At 49.5% G+C, this 20,738-nt stretch overlaps 1 protein-coding gene across 1 annotated transcript in view; it reads right to left on the bottom strand.

Moving 5' to 3' along the window:
* Nucleotides 1-20,738, bottom strand: part of Galnt18 (polypeptide N-acetylgalactosaminyltransferase 18) — a 293,715-nt gene that overhangs the window by 137,036 nt on the left and 135,941 nt on the right. The window contains exon 2 of the mRNA XM_055627617.1: nt 7,034-7,226. Coding sequence (XP_055483592.1) covers nt 7,034-7,226 — 193 coding nt within the window. The remainder of the gene's footprint in view (nt 1-7,033; nt 7,227-20,738) is intronic.

The following is a 20,738-nucleotide window of genomic DNA, read 5'->3' as shown; positions in this document are numbered from 1 at the left end:
CTTTGGCATACTCTAGCTTCCAACATTTCCAGATTATATCAACACTCACACCTGTTGGCTCCCAGGATATCAGGCTCAAGGAGACCCAAGGATGAGATAATGTGAGGAGTCTCCCTGGCATGAGAGAAGTCGGGGCTGCCCCTGCCTCTGGCTAGCACATGCATCTCCACAACCGTCAGAGCTAAGATGCTCCTGTACTTTCTACTGCTTCTCCCCAGACTCCACACAGAATCCCTGGAAGTAAGAGTAGAGATGAGAGTTTCCATGATGCCATAAGGCATGCTTTTGTTCTTTTCTACTGTTTTATCACGCCCAACAACCATCAGTACCATTCAGTGTCTTTATCCCCACTGCACAGATGAAGGAAATGCAGTGGAAGTCACCCTCTGGGGCTTAATTAAGCCTAGGCTCATCTGACTGCTAACCCCTGCAGCTCGATGGTGCCTACTTTCCTTCCTATGCCACTAGAGGTGTGTCCAGAGAGACAGTGGTGCTGTGTTACTGGCACCACAGAGGTCTGCTGGGAGGCCTTAGGCTCACAATTATGCACAAGAACTGGAGAGGAGATTTTAGGTCTGGCTGGAAAATGTGGGCCAGTGTGTTAAGGACTGCTGGGCACGGAAGCTTGAGATTACCTCCCAGTTATATTACTGCCTTTGAGATAAGCAGCCCCAGGGACATTTGTGTAGAGGTTACAATGTCTTCTGCCCACACGCCTTGTCATTTGCCCTATAACTGAGGGGGCCAGTGGCTGGCTCCTAAGCCTCATGTAGCAATCATCAGGCTGACCTAGAAGGCAGCCTTGCTAGCTTTATGACTTTTCCAAAAGGATGTGGACAATCGTCTACTCACCCAGAGAGGGCACTAATAATAGACCAGAAATAATTCTGCTCCAGTCTACCTTGGTGAACCAGAGGGCTTACTGGAGGTACTTGTAAGAATGTGGGTGACTCAAAGGCAGCTGAATGACCAAAGGACCATTCCAGCAGGGGTGAGGGCAACTTTCAGGCAGCTCTACCTAAGAATGTTCCTCCCTGCCAACAGTCCACTGCTCATCTGACCTTGGGGAGGAGCCTTGTGACTCTTGCAGCTTTCTAAGCTTCCTGGGCCTCTAGTGAGTTATTATGAGAGCCTCTCTCCTCCACCCAGAACAGAAATTTTCAGTTTAAAGGAAATCTTAATACAATGGGAGTCCTAAGTATTCAGATTTGATGATAGTAGAGGACCAGGATGCCTATTATGGACTTTCTCCTGGGGACCTTGAATGAGATTACTCTAAGGGAGCAGCAACAGAAGTCCAGGGCAGGAAGCAGAACGCTGGCAGTGAGAAACTGTTGACATGGACATGAACTCCTGGGAGAGATGTAGCAGAAATGGAACAAAGAGGTTGTATCCTGGAGCTATTCAGGGTACTCCAAGCCACATTTCCTACCTCCATAGCCTGCTGTTGGTTTCTGAGCATAAATGTATTGTCCTCGCCACCTGCAAAGAAGAGCCCCCCCTCCACTCCTGGTTGAAATCATTCAGGTCTTTGTTTGTTTTTGTTTTGTTGTTGTTGTTGTTGCTTGCGTGCTTGCTGCCATGTGCTACTGCAATACATATCTATCTGTGATTGTGACACATTGTCAGATGTTAGCCTTAGTAAGTCAAGACTTGTCTGCACACCAGGAATTCACAGCACCTGTGTCAATGTTTCAGCAGGGCAATTCTTAGAAAGGACAGTGCCTTGTGACAAACTCCTGAAGGAAAACGCAAACCCATGAGCAGGAGAACATACCTGGCCATGAGCATTGTATGGTGGAAACTCCATAGTGACAGGACAAGAATAGTCAGCTTGCATAATCCTTCTTGTTTGACAGCAACAAAATTCTGTCATGCAACAAGAAGATAATGGAGCCAGCATAGGTATTTAGCACAGGCAGGGTTTCAGAGACTGGTCCAGGTGTGCAAAAGACCATGGCCTCTGAGACCTTGGAGTTCTAGCACAGTAAGAGGAACGGTCCAGGCCTAGAAACACAGCGTAGCCTAGGAATGGCTAAGCTGCTGAGCACATGTGATCATCAACACGAAGCTTTCTTCCAGAGGCAGGAGTTTAACGAACATCCTTTCTGGTGATTTTATCAATACAGAGAAAGGATCTGCCATGCAGATAAGCAGAGATAAACAGGAATGTGATCAGTTACAATGTAAACAATACTCAGGAATCAGGGAGCTCATTTGTTCCCCAAATCTCTGAGTGATCTGGAGACCATGGGACCTGTAGGATACGGGTGTTAAATGCACAGTTGCTCAGACAGCAAAAGTCAGCAGGCTCTGGAGGAAAAGTTACATTAGGAAGCTCTGATTGATAGGTCTGTGGATGAGCAGACCAGATCTGTGGCAACTAGGGCTGAGGAATGTGAGGTAGAGCATATGCCACAGCAGGGAAAAGTAGAAATCCTAGATCTGTTGATGTAGAAAGGAAAGGTCCCCTAGATCTACCTGAGCAAGGAAAAGTAGACCCCCTAGATCAGCTAGGGGCAAGAGAATTGATATCCTCTAGATTTGCTAGGAAGGGAAAGGTGAGTCCCCTAGATATGCCAGGGCAGGGGAAGGTGGTGGGTCCTCTAAATATGCAAGGCCAGGGGAAGGCAGATTCCCTAGAACTGTAGAGACAGGCAAAGTGGGTCCCCTATATCTTCAGGGATAGGGGATAGAAGAGGTGTCACCTCAATTTGCTGGAGCAGAAGGGGTACCCATAGATCTATGGGGAAAAGAAGAGATGTATGGATATGGATCTATATGGATAGAAGAATGTGGGTCCCCTAAATCTACCAGAATAAAGGAAGGTGGGGTCCCTAGACCTATCAGGGAAGGCTGGTTGCCAAAGACAACAAGACTGTCTAGCCAAGTCCAGCTTGGGCTGAACCTTTGGTCCTCAGGTCTCTGAGGATGAGGAGGAAGCCTCCCCTAGGGGGCTGCAGTGGGATGTTTTCCACAGTGCCTATCAGACACGCTCTCATCCACTGCCACAGCAGTGCTCCATCCCACGTCCCTCTGTCCTCACGGTCCTCCAGGCGGCCAAGCTAAGGCCATCCTGCTCCTCATTTGCCTCTCCCTATAAGTCACCTCTTAAACCGTATACCCGGATAACATGAGCAACTGCGCACCTGAAGTGTGCCCCAGACCCCAGGTGTATTATGGTCTTTGTCTTGCTTTCTCTAATGAGCAGATTCCTATCTGTCAACAAACACAGAGAGGATAGGTAACTTACTGGAGGTCACCCAAGTCTCGCCAAGAGATCCAGCCACGGAGCCCAAAGAAACAAGTCTAACTACTAATCTAAAACATACTCAGAAATAGTACCTCTTATGTAACCCAGCGTCTGTCCCAGGGTGGCCTCTAAATGGCCCACTTCCTCTGTGTCCCTTACAATCCATTTCTGCAGATAAGGTCTAACAGCAGAGGAGAGTGACACTGTCGCTTCCCTACTGTACGCATTACATTTTAGCTGGGATTGCTACCTCTTCAAGAACGACTCTGATCTTGGGCCACAATGAGCTTAACGTTAGGGAGAGACAGCAGCATGTCCCCAGAATGCCTCAGTTAAAGAGCCATGTTTCCAACCATGTTCACACAGTGAGCATTTCCAGCATGGGCAGCACAATCCTTATGAAGACTGTTCATTTCACCTCTTGTCCTGTGGCTGTTTCTAGCAGCACCCATCTTTCACAGACCTCTCCAGAGCCTCTCCACAGCCTCTCCAGAGCCAAGATCCCGAGTTGGAGAAGGGATGAGGTCATGTCCTGAAGTCCTGAGAACCAACCCATAAAGATGTTGCCTATGCCATAGAGTACCTGTGAGAACCTGAGTGTGTTCTCTCTCTCTCTCTCTCTCTCTCTCTCTCTCTCTCTCTCTCTCTCTCTGTGTGTGTGTGTGTGTGTGTGTGTGTTCCACCTCGCTTTTGTGAGACAGGCTATGCTACTTCCATCTTTGTTTTTGTGACAAAGTGTACTGATGATGAGCAACATAAGGGAAGAAAGGCTTCATTTGGGTTATGATTCCAAGTTGTAGTCCATCATTTCAGAGATATCAGGGCAGGAACTCAGGCAGCTAGTCACATCCCATCCCCCGTGAGGAGTGAAGAGAGAACAAACACACACTTGCTTGCTTGTTTTTATCCTGCCTTCTCTTGTCTCATACAGTTTAGGACTCTGTGCCTAAGGAAAGGAGCTGCCCATGGCGGGCAGTGTCCTCCTTCATCAATTAACAAAAAAGACAGTCTTCCCCACAGACCAATCCCTTCTACCTAACTCCTCAACTGAAACTCTCCTTTCACATTATTCTAGGTTGTGTCAAGCTTCCTGCTAAGATAACAGGGTGTCTCGCTTCTGTGTGGAATTTACCAAGTAGGCCAGCAAACCTTAGGAGCCCACGTGTCTCCACATCCCCAGTGCTAGCATGGCACACACACTATCATACCAGGCTTTCTGATGTGGACTCTGGGGACAGGACTCAGGTCCTCATGTACCTTACCAACTTAGTCTTTCCCTAACCCAAGCAGGTGTCTTGGCTTTGTAAAGTTCAGCATTCTTCCACATAAAATGGGATGGTGAGTGCTTGACAGTGGCATGAGGACCATGTTCAGCATCAAGCTGCAGAGAGCGCATATGCATGACCTCAGCACACAGCACAGGGGCTCCCCGAAGTTCATCAGCCCAAGGGCAGCAACGCCAACAGTACTGTCCAGCTGTCCAGCATCACACCCCAGTTCCCAATTGTAGTGCCCTCCTCCCTTAGGACCATTACATGCTCCCCAGGGTCCTAGTGCCTGACTCATTATCTGCTACCATCCTGTCCCACTGAGCCCCAATGTTGGCACAGGATCTTTCTAGCTCAGGACTTGGGCTCCTCTGAGATTCCAGTGTGGGTCTGTCCCAACTGTTCTCCCTCAGGGTTGAAGAAAATAGTCTCACCCTGCGAAGACCAGCTCCTGATGCCCCAGTGTCTAACGCATCTGTTAACCCAAGAGCCGGTGCACCCTAGTCCCTGGGAGGGAGGTGCACAGACCTCAGGGGACACTGGAGAGAAAGGACTCAGGACTGTCTGAAAATCTGCCAGCAAGAGGCTGGATGTAGCCACCCTGAGCTACCTGGGAGGCAGGCTGTAGGGTTGGTTGCCATGGCAACTGGCAGTCTTGGTGCTGGAAGCCTTTGACTCACACCCACAGCACCTCTTAGGACAGGCACTTGCCCTTAGACTCCTCTATGGCTGCTGTTTGGAAATAACGGCCAATGTGTGAGGAAATAATACAGCCAGGTTGTTGCTGCTGCACAAGGCAGGTGAAGGCAGGGGTGTGCCACCACCTGAGATGTTGTCATTGGGGTAGCAATTCCACCATCGCTGTCTCCAAGTGGCCATTGCCTCAACCCTGCACAGCCCTCCTTCCCAACCTCTCCTATACCCATCTTTTCAGTGGCTTCCTTGACCTCAGCTCCTTCTTTTCTCCCTCCCCAGTGACAAAGGATTGATCCCCCAATCTCCCCATAACTTCACTTCTCAACATGTTGATATTTGACTCATGTCCAATCAAATACACAGGCATCCAATGTGCATTCTGATGACTTCTCATATGTATGTGTGCCTCCGGTTTTCCGTTTTCTAGTTTTGCCCCTGCTTATTTTGGGGTTCAGTAGCAAAACTAAAGTTTAGACACTAGAGATAAGAGAGAGCCCATACTGAAAACTTTACATCTGGCATGTAGTCTGTCCCAATGAGGGACAGACTGACAGCCACCTAAGCAGGAAGGAGGTGTCTTCCCTGCAATCATGAGGCACCACCTCAAGTGTCACATGGGGTATCCTTTGGTGACGTGCTGTGCCCTTTAGTGGCCCACTGGCCCCCTATGTTCCTCAAGAGACTGGTGTAGTTTGATTCTCCCTCGGGCCAGTGGGAGAGAAAGTCTCTCTTGACAGAGGAAGTGGAGGGAACATCTGCCCTTTCTGTCCCTGTGCCTTTCTTTCCCTCCAGGAGACATCAGAGGTGGAGAAGGGACCCTCCCTGCAAGTGTCCCCTTCTAGGCCACCTCCCTGCCACAGAGGCCTCAGAAGGCAAGGCATCCACGGGCTCCAAGTTGATGGAGCTGAGGTGAAGTCCTCTAAGACAGTGGTTCTCAACCTTCCTAAAGCTGTGGCCCTTTAATACAGTTCCTCATGTTGGGCTGACCCCCAACCACAAAATTCTTTTTATTCCTGCTTCATAACTGTAATTTTGCTACTGTTATAAATTATAAGGTAAATATCTGTGTTCTCCGATGGTCTTAGGCAACCTCTGTGAAAGGGTCATTTGAGCCCCAAAGGGGTCATGACCTAGTGGTTGAGAAGCACTGCTCTAAGAAGCCATAGCTTCTAAGCTTAGCTACAAGATTTTTCCCTGAAAACCCCAGAAAGAGGCTCTCTATGGTGTGCAGCTTTAAGGAACAATTTAAAAATGAGGAGGAATGGGGAAAGAAGGTGTGGGGGAGCTCACACAAAAGTTAATGAGATTTCCTAACTGTGGTGCATGCCCAAATTTTAATAATTATGAATAATAAAGATTCTAGCTGAACCTTAAAGAAATAGCCGTGTGTAACAAAACGAAAAGCCAAGACTGACTTCTCTTCCCGGTATAATGACTTGTTCACCCTGGAAGACAGATATATTAAAAAAAAAAAAAAAAAAAAAAAAAACCAATTTAAAGAAAAAAAAAAGTTGCAGCTAATTGGTTTAAAATGACATATTAGTGAGGCTGCTAGATGATTCTGGTGCCCTGGAAAGATAATTTGGGTTATTAATCCCCAAAATCTCTAATGGAAGGAAGCTGCCCCTCACACACACACACACTCAGCAGAGGGGAAACAAAGGCGAAGAGGGTAAGCCCTGGCAGAGATTAGAAAGAGACCCAGTGTCTGGAGACACCCCCCCCGCCCCGCCCCAGGCCTGGTTCTGTTCCCAGCCCCGTGAGGACCCATGTCCTCACAATCAGGACAACAAGAGCCCAGCCTCTGACTGCTCACCCACTGGGTCTGAGGTCGGGCAGAGGCCGGTCGAGGGGCAGCCGGTCACTGAGGTAGGCGTTGTAGCCGTAGTACTGGAACTGCTTCAGAGCCTCACGCCGGCCTTCGGGGCTGAGCTCCTGACCCCAGTGTGCAAACAGGGACGAGTCCGTGAAGGGCTCAGCCTCTGCCTCCTCAGGCTTGGCAGGAGCCTCTGGAGAAAGAAGGGACAAGGAGACAGTGGGTCAGAGGGTAACCCTGTATATGCCAACATCAATCCTTCCTCACACAGCCCTTCCGCGCTGAGTGAGGAGAGTGGAGTTTTCATGGTTCTCAAAGTTTCATTCACCCGGGAATCTATCGTGTCATCCACGAAGTAAGCATCACATTCAGGGTTATAGAAATGCACTCACAGAGGCTGCCAAGAAGTTGTGAGCCTGACACGGCCATGGCTCCAGCACAGAACCGTTGCCTTTTCCAGTCCATCTCTCTGCCAAGAACACTGACCCAGTCTCCTAAGTGGGCCTCTGCTTCTTCCCCAGCCTGCCCTCCTGCAGCTCATCCCCATAGACCTGCTCCTGTCTAGGCCCCAGCTGTCTCTGCCCACCCAGACATAGGTAACGCCACACACTTTTGGAACCTCTCCCTGGACTCCTTGAGGATTCATAGAGGCAGCTCCCTCCAGGGTCAGAGGCTCAGGTTTTCCCAGCAGGCCCCCAAGCTTTCCTCACCGGAATGGTTTTGGATTCGCACGGTCAGAGCTTCAGATTCTGTTCTGCCACACCCAATCTGTGAGGTCAAGCTCAGCCCCACTAAGCCCACACCTCCTTCTCTTCCTAGCAGAGATCACAGAGAGTCAAGACCGTGAGGACTGCATAGGATAACGTACACAACACTTAGGTGAGTGTATGCCTCCCCGCGAGCTCACAATGGGAAACAGGAGTAACATAGCAGGAAGGGTTCTTTCAATCTCTCTTTGACACCAGTAACAGACCTGACACAGCTGATAGACCAAGATTTAGACTGCTGTCCTGGGGCAGACTGTCAAGAAAACCATTTAAAGTAGTGACGCTAGGCAGAGACGTCTAGTCCACTGGCCAAGCTGCCCTCCATGTCATGAACATATGAGGTGGAGCACATGTGGTGGGCTCGGGTCCTGAGAGAGACCTGGGGATGCAGAAGTAAGTCAGGACCAGGAGACACATATAGGGTGCCTGTTGGGTCTCCTCCGCTGTCTGTATTGAACTCATAGGTACACAGCGTCTTAAAAGGCCCAGGCTGGTGACAGGGTCAGGGTCATCAGGTCTTCAAGATCAGGGCACTCAGTGATCCCGGTGGCCACCTCCTTTTGGGGTCACCCTACTAACAGCTCATCTTGGAGGAGGGGCTTTGTCTGGCCACAGAGGGAGGCTTCAAGCTCCCAGGCTCTCTGGACCCACCACAGGGCTTGGAAGGCAGGAAGTGCTCAGCGTGGCTGGAAATGTTCTGCAGTTGTCACAGAGTGAAAGGGGCTTGGGAGCCTGCGCTTCAGAAGGCAGACCTGAAAACTGTGCCGCTGGGCCGACAGTGAGAGAGATGCATGCAGGCCTAAAGGGATTTTTAGTTGTCCACCATCTCCCAGGGCCGTAGGCACGAAGAACTTCTCCCCTGGGGCGCTGACTACCCCCTACGTTAGAGGTATAACTCATTAACATTAGCGAAGGGCTTAAGATTCTCATGAGTCACACCCTTTCCTAACATGCCCCCACACCCCTTCATTTCACATGACCCTTTTCAGGGACCCAGAGAGCACCAGATACAGGCCTGGGGTCATGCGGGAAAGCTGGGGTGATTCCATCCTGGGAGGCCTGCTCCCACCCCCACAGATGACCTCCATTGCATTTTATGGCCTGAGCATAGCAGCAGGCTGGGACCTACAGGACAAGGGGGTCAACTCATTACCAGTTTTGTTTGTTTGGGGTTTTAAATTTTTTATTATTTTTTTCTTCATTAACTTATTTATTTAACCATTTTACAGCCTGATTGCAGCCCCTCCCTCCTCTCTTCACAGTCCCACCCTCATACCCCCTCCCCCACTTGTCTCTCCTTTTCTCCTCAGAGAAGGGGGGAGCCTCTCCCCCCACCAACCCTGGATACCAACTCAGATCCCTCAAGCAGATTAGGATCTATTGAGGAGCATGGTGTATGACCCATGTATGCATTTCTAAGAAGTTTTAGGGTGTCTTAGCCAGCCCAATTCCAGAATGCTTCATCCCAGGATCAGGCGCACCTGCGCATTCTCCCCAAGAGGCCTGCTTGTGTGATCTTGAAGGTCCTCCTTATCTCCGTAAAGATGGATGACTCATTTGCTCGAATGGGGGGTAGTAAAATCTAAATCAGTGAGCCAACTGAATCATATAATATTTAAAAGAAATAGAGTTTTATTGCTCTCAAATGCCTAAATGGATATTACCAAGTAAAATGAGATCAGTTAATGAAAAAATTATGATTCACAATTAGGCCTGCGTTGCATAATAATGTATTACAAACAGATTGAAGACAGAGGTTACGGCACTGTGTCCCTACCTTGTCACTCAGTATGGGTACAAACGATGGCCACCACGAAACCAACATGCTCTCAAAGATGAACTAGGGGGCTGGGGGAGGGGTAGTGATTCGGTTGATGAAGTGCTTGTCTGCAAGCATCATGGCTTGAGTTTGATCCTTATGTCTAAAAAGAGCCAGGGGTGGTGGTGTGTGCTTGTAATCCCACTGCTGAGAGGCAGAAACACACAGACCCTTGGTGTGCACTGTCCTGGCAACCTAGCCTACTAATGACTTTTAGGCTACCGAGGGACTGTTTCAAAGACACAAGGTATATGGCACCTGAGGAATGACACCCAAGGATGCCCTCTGGTCTCCACACATATTCAGGTGCCCCTGAATACACATGTACTTCATATGTACACACACACACACACATACACACACACACACACACACACACACACACACACAATGAACTAAGGGAACTAAGGGAAGCAATATTTGCTCCATTCTTTATACTAAATAGTAAGTTAGCATACAACGAAATGTGTTACATGATAACATTTTTATCCATATATGTCAGTCTACATTGTCCTTATCCAAACCCCTCCTTCATTGCCCTTCTCTAACTATCCCAACTCTAGCTGGATGCTTTCCTTCTCCAACCCATCTACTGGTCTTCTGTGATGCATGCATTCCAGTACCCTCTTCCCCCTCAAGACCACTTCCTCCTTTCCCATAGCCACTTTTGTGTCCTGCACACACACCCCTTATATAAATTTAGAGCCTGCATTTGAAAGGAGCATTCCACATTTGTCTGACTGAGCCTGGCTTATTTCACTTAACATAATGACCTACAGTTCCATCATGAAAATGTCATGATTTCATCATTCTTTATGGCTGCATGAAATTTCAGTGTGTGTGTGTGTGTGTGTGTGTGTGTGCGCGCGCGTGATTTTCATTATGTCCACATGTGTTCAATCTGTCAAGTGGTGAACAGGGCCGGAGGAGAAAATTTTTTGGAGGAGTCAGCAGGACACTGCCTGCTCTCTAGGGACTTCCATAATCTTTCTGGGAATCTCCTTTAAGGGGCGAAAGAGAAGGGGAGCCTGCCAGCAGGTCAGAGTATATGGAAGGGAAGCCATGCAGAGGCTGTGTGTGTTCAGTCTCCTGCCTAATTCACCAAATCAGTGACTGTGCACACTTATGCAAGTAACAGACATTTCTCAGGTGGCTCCATGGAAGGTGGTCACAGCCAGACAATCACTCCTATCCCCTCGGGATGTCAGTGGGTCTCCCATGCCTGAGAATCATCTAAACATCTCTCCCAGACACCCTGAACAGCACAGTACATAGAGCTGTTACCCTGGAAACATGGAAACAGTGAAGATAGAAGACTGTCTCCTGTTTCTCTTCTCCTTTCCCTTCCTCCTTCCTCCCCCTCTTTCTTTTCTCCTTGTTCCTCTTTTCCTCCTCTCTCATCTGTCCCTCTTCTTCCCTCCCCTCTTCTCTCCTCATCCCAAAAGAATGAGGTTCAGAATCAGAAGGAACCCAGTGATGACTTCTAAAAACCCCTCTTTCTAGAAATTAGGCACAGAGGACAACATGGTGGCCAGATCCGGGGTCTCTAGAAAACTGATCCAAGTTGACTCTGGGGAGTGTTCCATCAAACTAGAGTCATCAAGGCCTGGGGGAGGCAAGCTAGACACCCCCTTCCCTTCCCAGCCCCAGTTCTCTAATGTGACATCTGTCCCTCTGAGTCCCCTCAGTCTCCCAGGGGCTATAGAACCCTCGACAGCTCCTGGAGGAGGACTCCCTCAGGGGACACCAGTTACCCACTGAAGGTGCTATTAATGGTTCTGTGCATGGCATTCTAAGCATTAATGGGAACTGAAAATGACCTGCGGCTTGTGTTTGACATTTCCAGGAACCTAGGGGCCTGCCATTCCTGCTTATATCTCCAGGATGCTCTTCTGAGTCAGCATCCACCAGCTCCATCTTGGCTAGCATCACCCAGAGCTGCCCCAGTGACTGCTTCCCTCTGACACTGGGCCTCTGCACTCTGAGTCCTGCACACAAGGTGTTGAACATCTTCATCAGTTAAAAATGTTTTGGTAGATTTGTTTTAATGTAGTGTGTTTCTGTGTGTGTGTGGAAGGTGCATCCACATATGTGCATGTGCATGTAGATGTATGTGGAGGCCATTTGGAGGACTTTGGGTGTCCTGCTCCTTCACTCTCTGCCTGACCCCCTTGAGACAGGATCTCACTGATCTTGGATCTAAGCTGGTGGCTGACAAGTTCCAGCAACCCTGTCCCTGCCTCTGGCAGGTTATAAGCATGTATGACCATGAGTGACTTTTTATGTGGGTCCTGGGGATCTGAACTCAGGTCTTCATGCTTGTGCAACAGGCATTCTCAGCCACTGAGCCATCTCCTCAGCCCACAACATGTACTGAAACAGCTTAATTCTGGGCAAGGTTGATTGTTGAATAAGAAGATGTAAAGATGAGGCAGGCATGTTCTCCATGCTGGTGGGACTCAGTGAAAGGGTAACAAGGAAAATGTGATCAGCACTCTGACTGAGAGCATACAAAATGGCATCAGGCCCCTGGAGGGGAAGTGGGGGTGGAGGGATGTGGGTGGGAGGTAGGGGAAGAGAAGGATGGTTTCCAAGATGCAAAAGTGCTTGGCACAGCAGGGAGCCCCTGGGTCCTGCTCTTTACCAAGGCAGCCCCTTTAAGTGTGGTTAGTGTCTGTGGCTTGCCAGATTCTTGGCAAGTGTGTATTCTGTCTGCTTACTTCTTGAGACAGGGTCTCACCAGGCAGCCCTGGGTGACCTCACACTCCAAATCCTCCCGCTTCAGCCTTCCAAGTGTTGGCATTCCAGGCATGTGCCTTCACACACAATAACAAGCAATATTTTGACTATCTGTCTGCTCCCTCAAACCCTTCAGACTCAGGCCCTTGCAAACAGAATGATGGGTTTACCGGGTGCTTTCTCAGCTCATCAGTACCTCCATGATAAGGCCCAGTCCTCGCTGTATATGGCCTATTTCCAGGAAATTCTACTGAGGATCATACAGCGCACCCAGAAAATGTTATAACCTTATCTACACCCACAGAGGCTGACACCACAAACAAGAGAGGAGTCTTGCAGATCCTTCCTAACTGCCTCCATTCTCATTCTGTGAGGCAAGAGAGAAGTGCAGAAGGAAGCACTTGCAAAGCTTTGAGCCTAGGATAGTCTGCCAAGCACCAGGGGCAGAGGTGGATGCCCCACTGAGCCTTTCCAAGCTGGCTTTGCAGCGAGGTCCTGGCAGTGCTGAGACCCCAGGACAGAGTGATAATATTGGACCTCTGAGTGACGCCCACCTCTTGGAGTTGCCTAACCCTGACCCCTTCTTCTTGTACCTTTCTCCAAGTCCACATCCCTGGAAGTCCTCAGGGCGAGAAGCCAAGATGTTTTCCATTCTTGCCTTAGCTGCAAGTGGAAGCTCAGAGGTGGCTTTCTGAGGGGTTTGCAAAGTAGCTTGTAGCTCAGACCTCCTCTTAAGCAGAAGCCAACACCCATCTCTGCTGCCTGGATGCTGGCACAGTGGTTCCAGTACATAGCTGTTGCTGGAGGTCAGAGTGGTTTGGGTTGGACAGTGGAGCTGAAGAGGCAGACAAAGCCATCACATGGGACGTGGCACATACCACCGAGTGCTCACTAGTTGGCATCCAACTGGACTGCACAGAGCATGCTTCCAAAGCTTGGCTGGACTCCTGCAGGAACCTGGTGGCCCTGTCTTGTGCCTTGTGGTTTTACTTAGCTATCAGTGCCCCTCACACAAGCAAAGCAGATACTACGATGGCTGGGAGAGTAGGTGAGGAGTAGCCCAGCTCTGCCCAGTGGCCATGCCCACAGTCTGATGTTTCTGTTCACCTTCAGACATTGTTAAGAGCTGTGGCCTTTGAGGACTTGGTGACAATATTCAGAGCCAGGAGCAGCAGGTGGGCCAAATCCTGAAGACATGCTTCCTCAGGCACCAGGGCCTTGTCTGAAGCTCAACTTGGTCCTCCTCCCAGACATCTCTTGAGACCCTTCTCTCAGCACTCCCGGAGCAAGAATCAAAGCCCCTTCAAGCCTCCATTTCTTTCTCATGTGAATGGGAGCCACCTGTCAAGGTGCTGTGGGTGATGCTGTGACCTCAGATTTCAGAAAGATGAAATCTGGGACTGGAGAGGTGGCTCAGTGGTTAAGTACACATGTTGATCTTCCAGGGGACCTAGGTTTGGTTCCCAGAATCTATACTGAGTGGCTCAGCAATGTCTGTAACTCCAGCTCCAGGGGTTCTGATGCCCTCTTCTGTGGAACCTGCACACATGCGGCACGTGCTCACACAGATACATAAATACCACCCCTTGTTTAGATAAAATCTAAGCATAAAATAAAGGCAAAGTTGACACTGAGCATCTTGGGTCGAATCCTTAAAGCAATGTTCCTTTCCCCCACCTCTCTGTTTTTAAGCAACTCGGCTGAGATATAATTACATACCACAATGTTCATCCTGCTTAATGTCCAAGTCAATGATTTTTAGAAAACTTCTCCAACTCCTAAGATGCCTCCGTGCATGCTTTATTTAGAATTAAAAAGCAAAGGGCTAATTGAATGTCCAGAAGCGAATAGTTGTCTCAGCAGCTTTCAGCAACGTCCTACATACTAGCCAACTTCCTGCTGGCAACAATTCACCAGTTTCCCCTAAGAACCTCGATGCTGGGCTTTTCTAAGGAAACCAGACTGGGTTTCTAGCTCTTCCCAACACCACTCATGAGGAGAAGCGACACGTGCAGTCAGGATCCAGACAGGTCCAATATGCAGCACCCCAGTCCACACCCCCAACCTGGGATGTGGCCCCCTCTCCTTCCTCCTAACTCCCAGTCCAAATCCAAGTCTTTTTCTGGTCCCAGATGAAGCAAGGTCCCCCGAGACCTGTTGGCTGTTAAGGTCATGCTTTTATTCCTATCCTAGAATTCTGAAAGTGGGAGTATGATGGCGTCTCACTGAACTAAGATAAGATCAAAGTGTGGACAGGCTTGTTCCTCCTGGAGTCTCTGAGAGAGTCTACTCCCTGTCTTTCCCAGACACTCTAGGCTGCCAGGCTCCTGGCCTATGGCCCTTAGTCCATCGTCAGGGCAGCAGGCCTTTTTCATCACTGCACACTGGCCTCCTCCGCTTTCTGCTCCCCACCACATCAGAACCTTACAGTCATTCAGGAACGGGTCTGCTCAGAATGCTTCCAAGTTTAAGGCCAGCCGGATTAAGCATTTCACTTTCATCTGCAGCCTGATTTCCCCTCTTCACAGAGGCTGGAATGCCCATAGATTTCAGCAATGCAGACAGGCAGGTTTTGGGGTGGCCATTATTCTGCGGACACAGTCAGAGCTCAGTTACTCAGCCCCCACCTCCCTCCGCTATAGAAAGGAGATTTGAAGACTCACCCCAGGACTGCAGTGAGGCAAAGGAATTCCAGCTGACAGCTGCCGAGTCTACTGCTCTCTCAACCCCGGTGTCTACAGTGACTGCCCAGCGCGGTCGGCCTGGAGTTGGGCAGGGCTGCTGTCTACAGGCAGGGCAAGGTAGAGGATGAATTAGGCCTTGAGTTCTGGAAGGGAGCCATGAGGATGTGAGGTACCACCTGAGTCAGGTGGGTCAGATGTTAGAGAGGGTTGCCAGCCCTTAGTTGGGGTTCTGAGGAAAATGCTGGGCTGGTGTGTTGGCAGCTATTGAATGGCAAGGTCACCTAGGGGTGGAACAATTGCCTTTCCCAGCAGATGAAGTATGTACAGACTCCTGACTGAGTCCTTCCACCCCTACACTGAGGCATTCTGGGTAAAGGTGTGGCTGAATTCACAGCCAAGAAGTCTGGTACAGGCAGAAACAGCCAACACTTGGCATGTGTGCATACTCACAGACAAGGAAACAGAATGAATCGGAAATTATGCACAATAAAGCTGCTGTGAAGAGGCCCAAGTTCTACCTTCTAAGCCGATGAAATAAAAAGTACATGCAAAAATCTCATTTTAGGGAGTGGCAAATGCATGTATCTTAGGAACTTAGATTTACGAGTGCCATTACTTACTTCTTTAAAACCACCCTTTACTACTAGAATTCTGCCAGGGAGATATAATGAACTCTGAAGCACATGCCATCATTCTCCTTCCTTGAGAGGTGACAGCCGGGAGCTGAACACCCAGACTCCTAAATATAGGCCGCACGCTCCCACATAAAGCACCCAGTGTCCATGCATCAATTTCCAGGGATGAATTTGTTGGACACACCCTGCTGGCCTTCTCCTGAAGGGGACTCATGGATCCATTAGTGGGAGAAAGACATGGGCCCCGAATCAGACCCTTTCACAGCACAATTCTGTTGGAAGCGCTGGGACATGCTGCCAAAGGGAAGCTTGCAGGCCCTGGTAGCTGGCAGCAGGGCCTCCTGATCAGTGGGTATGAGAACCTGCATTCTCTGTGTTCCAGCTGATGCTTAGGATTTGGATTCGGGCCCAGGGTCTCACTATGAGCATGTGGTGACATGGATAGGGTAGGGAACGTTAGTGGGAGCCACAGGCCTGCTCTCCAGTCCTGACTCTCAGCCCACATCGGGCAGGGATGACAGGTTATCCCTTTCTTTGGGGCACTGTTTTCTCATCTAGAAACACAAGCTGATCATGAAGACCCTTCATGTCCTAACATGTCATTGGCTCTAGCTTACACAGACACTTGGTCCTCTAGCTCAGTTACTCATGCCTGGAAATGTCAAGCCCTTTTACCCAAGCCACAGAGCTAGGGAAAAGTGGAAACCAGGGCTACTAGAGCTTTCCAAGATGTTGGATGCCCCCATTGCTTGCTGTGTGCTTCCCGTCACCCATGAGGGGACCCTGCAAAACAGCCACGGCCTCTGATGGATGGATAACTATTTCCAGTATGCCTGAGACAGCCAGCCCAGAGTCTATACCCAGGCAACCTAGCAAATCCTTTTCTGCCCCTAGAGCTACTTAGTAGGGCAGATGCCAAAGGTCAAATCTACAGGAAGCTCCTACAACTGGATGCCAGGCAGGCAGTAAGTTGGGCTTTTCAGTGAAGGGGAGACAGGGCTTGGGACCACTATCCAGGCTCTAGTGCCACTCTGCACCATTCTGCACTTGATGGCTGTCCACAAACATGCACCTACACGCACATGCACACCCCATACCCCATGCACACACAGTGTGAACCTGAGCATATGCACACACTCCTGCAAACACACATTTCCACGTGTATACACTCACACCTACGTTCACACACGCTTGTGTATGTGCATGCTCATACAAGCATACTCATATGCGGTGCACATTAGTATTTACACACACGAATGTATACACTAGCATACAGAGAGAGAGAGAGAGAGAGAGAGAGAGAGAGAGAGAGAGAGGGCTGCAGATCCTCCTGCTCCAAGCAGCCACTCAACACATGCAGCAAGATCGCCAAAAGCCAGCACCTGCAAAGGGCAGACAAGAACACTACAACTTTCACAAAAATTCAGCTTGAGCAGAAATACTTGGGGGCTGTCCTCTGACTGAACAGCCCACATCTAAGCTTCCCAGTGCAGCTTGGTATCAGTCACAGCCTCACGAAACAGGAGTCATTCACATGCCCCTAGGTACCCAGCCAGGGCACTCCAGGGATGAGCTGGCCACGGCTCCCAGCAGCTTTCGGCCACCGGATTTCTCTTCATAGCATTTCTCGGTCATAAATCTCCCAGCCCAGTAGCCATGGCTGTCTTGCAGCATGGAAAAGTAGATTTGTCTGCGACAGGCTTTGAAGCCATGTCAAAGCAGCCATCAAAGGAAATAGGCCATTTTCAAACAAAATCCATTTCTCAAGCATGACAGTTAAAAAAAATATTTATCACGTGAAAGGTGCAAAACCTGTATGATCTCTCAATGCTGTGTTAGTCACACCACGTGTGCCCCATGGAACGTGTGCAAAAACCTGTCACGCCTGTGATTTTGAAGTGTGTGTGTGTGGGGGGGGGGTAAGTCCTTTTCCTGTAGCAGATTCTTAATTTCCCAACCTAGTCATGCTGCCTGGTCACCAGAGGCTGAGGAAGGAAGCAGACACAGCTTGCAGACAGACGGGCTCAGCAGAGGGCTGGACAAAGGAACCGTGTGTGTCTGGGACACAGTGAATGGGTCCTGTGCTTATCTGCTTCTGTCAGTCGTGGGCTCTGAAGAACATCCACCCACGCTCATATCCTGTGCACAAGGTCAGATGAAGCTCCTGCACCGAGTCTCGGGATTATCCGCACTCCACACTTTCTTCCATGACAGAGACTGTGTGCTCTAGTTGTGTGTGCAAGCATGTGATCAAACACTGACCTATGGCCTCACTCCTTAGGCATCATCCACTGTTTTTTTTTTTTTTTTTTTAACACAATCTCTCACTGGCTTGGAGCTCAAAAGTAGGCCAGGCTGGCTGGCCAGTGAGCCCCAGAGATCCTCCTGTCTCCTGTCTCTGGCTCCCCAGTGATGGGATACAAGCACACCACCATGTTCAACTCTTGAACATAGGTTCTGGGGATCAAACAACAATCCTCATGCATGCGGGGTAAACATTTTACCAACTGAGCCATCTCCCCAGCTCTCCAAGTGTACTTTCAAAGTGCACTATAAAGCACACCACACACACACACACACACACACACACACACACACACACAAACACACACAAACACCACACGCTAAATCATCAGAGGGCAAACTCTCTGCCTGTTGGGGTTGGACCAGAGAGGGTACTCTGGTCTTAACATTTGTTCTTGGGGGTGGAGACATGGACTCAGGTTTCTTGTCCTTTCACCTGGGTGGTGGTTTAGACAGTGGTAGAACTTGGCACACTGGTGAAGACACACTGGCTTGAGGTACTTTTTCTGTTTACCCTTAGATAAGCAACAATAAGACCTCTGTGTTTAGGGTTATAAATAGCACGGAACCCACTCCCCTAACTAAGAACCAGAAAGGTATGGTTCTGTAGAGTCAGTGTGGCCTGGAAGTAAAAGGTAGCACCTCTGAGCCATTCTGAGCCTGGATCTGGAATGTGGCTTCACCCCTCACTTAGCTGTGATGTAACCTGCCATGAGACTAAGACCCTAAAACATCTCAATGCATCAGTTTTTAAATATGGGGAATTTGGAATGCTTGCAAAACCTGCTTCCTGTAGACTGTGTATAATTTAGCAACAGAACCTTCCCATTCTCCGTGGGCATGCTAACGTGTTGTGCTGGGAACCGAGGGTAGAATGATGAATGAAGATGTGGGGCTTCTTGGGATGGCTGCTTATCAACTTCTGATCTTCCCCACAGCATCACGCAGGGTAATGTAGACTCCTAGGCAGCTCTCCATCTTTCCTAAGAAGATGCTGCAAAACTGGAGCCTCCAGTGTCCAGAGGGGGGCAGTCCGAAGAGGCCTTTGGAAGGTCTGCTTTTGATCCTTGGCCCCATCTCTGCCAAAGTCAGGGGCTAATGGGAAGCCAAGGAAGCCCATAGCCTGGGCAGCCCAGAACCTTGGGTGGGGTCTGCTGGATCTAGACTGGCCATGGAGACCTGTGAAGTTCACACACATACACACACACACACACACACACACACACACACACACACACACTTCTACAGCTGTGTAAGCAGGATACTGTTCCTAAGCTGGAGCTAAAACCAGGCTCTCAATACAGCTAGATCTTAGCGTCAAATGGGGGACAAAGCAATTAAATATTGATGCCCAGACCTATTCCTAACACCAGCTGCTCAGCACCTGCCCTCCTCCTTCCCACCCTTCACACTCTTACAAACATCCAAATTCTGAGGAGCTGGTCTTTTCTCTTAGGTGTTTCTGTTGGGTGTTTTACAGGACTCACTCTGAGGAACAGATGGGAAAGCCTTGGTTTAGCCCTGATGCAAGGAAAGCTTCCGGCGAGGAAAAGCCTGACCAGTTAAGAGATTGTTGACCTGGGGGGCTCTTCATGGAGCTCTGCTCTCTTGAGTTACCCTAGGGAAGATTTTGGGATAGGGGAAGGGACTTTGAAATCAGGATCCCAGAAATGCCCACTCATCCCTCTCAGCAAGAATAGCTGGATCAGTGAGCAGCCTGTCCCCATAGAATGTGGCATATTCTACAGGTGTGGGAGTGGAGGAAGGTGACACATATCATTGTAGGAGACACAGAGAGACAAGTCCAACTGTCTCCCAGACTCTGGAACCCTAACCTTCCAGTACCAGATAGACAGGGTGACAGGCATGCTGCTGAAAAGGCAATTGTTGCTGCCTGACTGTGCAAGGTCAGCAGAACACAGCTTCTTTCAGCCACACAACGTGGAGAAGCTAAGTCTGGTGATATTATTTTGGGGGAAGCCGTAGCCAAGAAAAGCTGTCTGGGTTGCTATAAACACAAAAGGACCAATGCTGCTTTATTGCCTTTGTGAAGATTTCAGACACTGCGGCGATAATGAAGGCCCTGAGCTGCACTGTCCTGGACTCTGAAAGGACTTCAGAAGGAGAAGATGAAAGACATAGGTACAGCCCTGACAACCTGGCCCTCATTATAAGTGACTCTGAGGCTTCCTGGCAGCAGGCAAGCCAGCTCCTTCTCAGTGGCCCAGGCTTTTCCTACAGAGCACAGAGAAAGCCCTTGAAGATAGGACACTATTGATGAACAGCATCTTCTCCCAGGTACCCAGAGGTGTGGATAGCTGGCCACACTAGCTCCTCAGAGCCATGGTCCAACCACCCATGAGCTAGACACCAGAGTCCACTTGTATGAGGATAGGTAGAAGGCTCCAGGGCTGAACTGTCAGCTTGTCACTCACAAGCTTGAGGCTGAGCAAGCTCCCGACTCACTGGATACTAAAGCAGCAGAAACAGGGTGAGCACAATGTCTACCTCGTAACAGTTGGGCAAAGCCAATTATTTCATTTGCAGTGTTTAGTGCTGCCCTGAGCCACGGGAGGTGCCCATCGCCACTACTACAGTATGAAGATTAAGACTCCTGATCCTATGTGGCACATGGCAGCCCAGCTCAACACACAGAAGACCCCAGGCTGACCAGGCTGTCCCTGCTCCATCCTCTACCAGCTACAGGTTTGGTTATATTTGTACACACTTCAAAAACCTCTGGTTCTTCCTCTGTGA

Source organism: Psammomys obesus, unplaced genomic scaffold (assembly GCF_907164565.1).
Source record: "Psammomys obesus unplaced genomic scaffold, mPsaObe1.curated_primary_1811, whole genome shotgun sequence".
NCBI classification, from domain to species: Eukaryota; Metazoa; Chordata; class Mammalia; order Rodentia; family Muridae; genus Psammomys; species Psammomys obesus.
The sequence above is the reverse complement of the archived record's forward strand: the minus strand, read 5'-3'. Positions and strand labels throughout refer to the sequence as shown.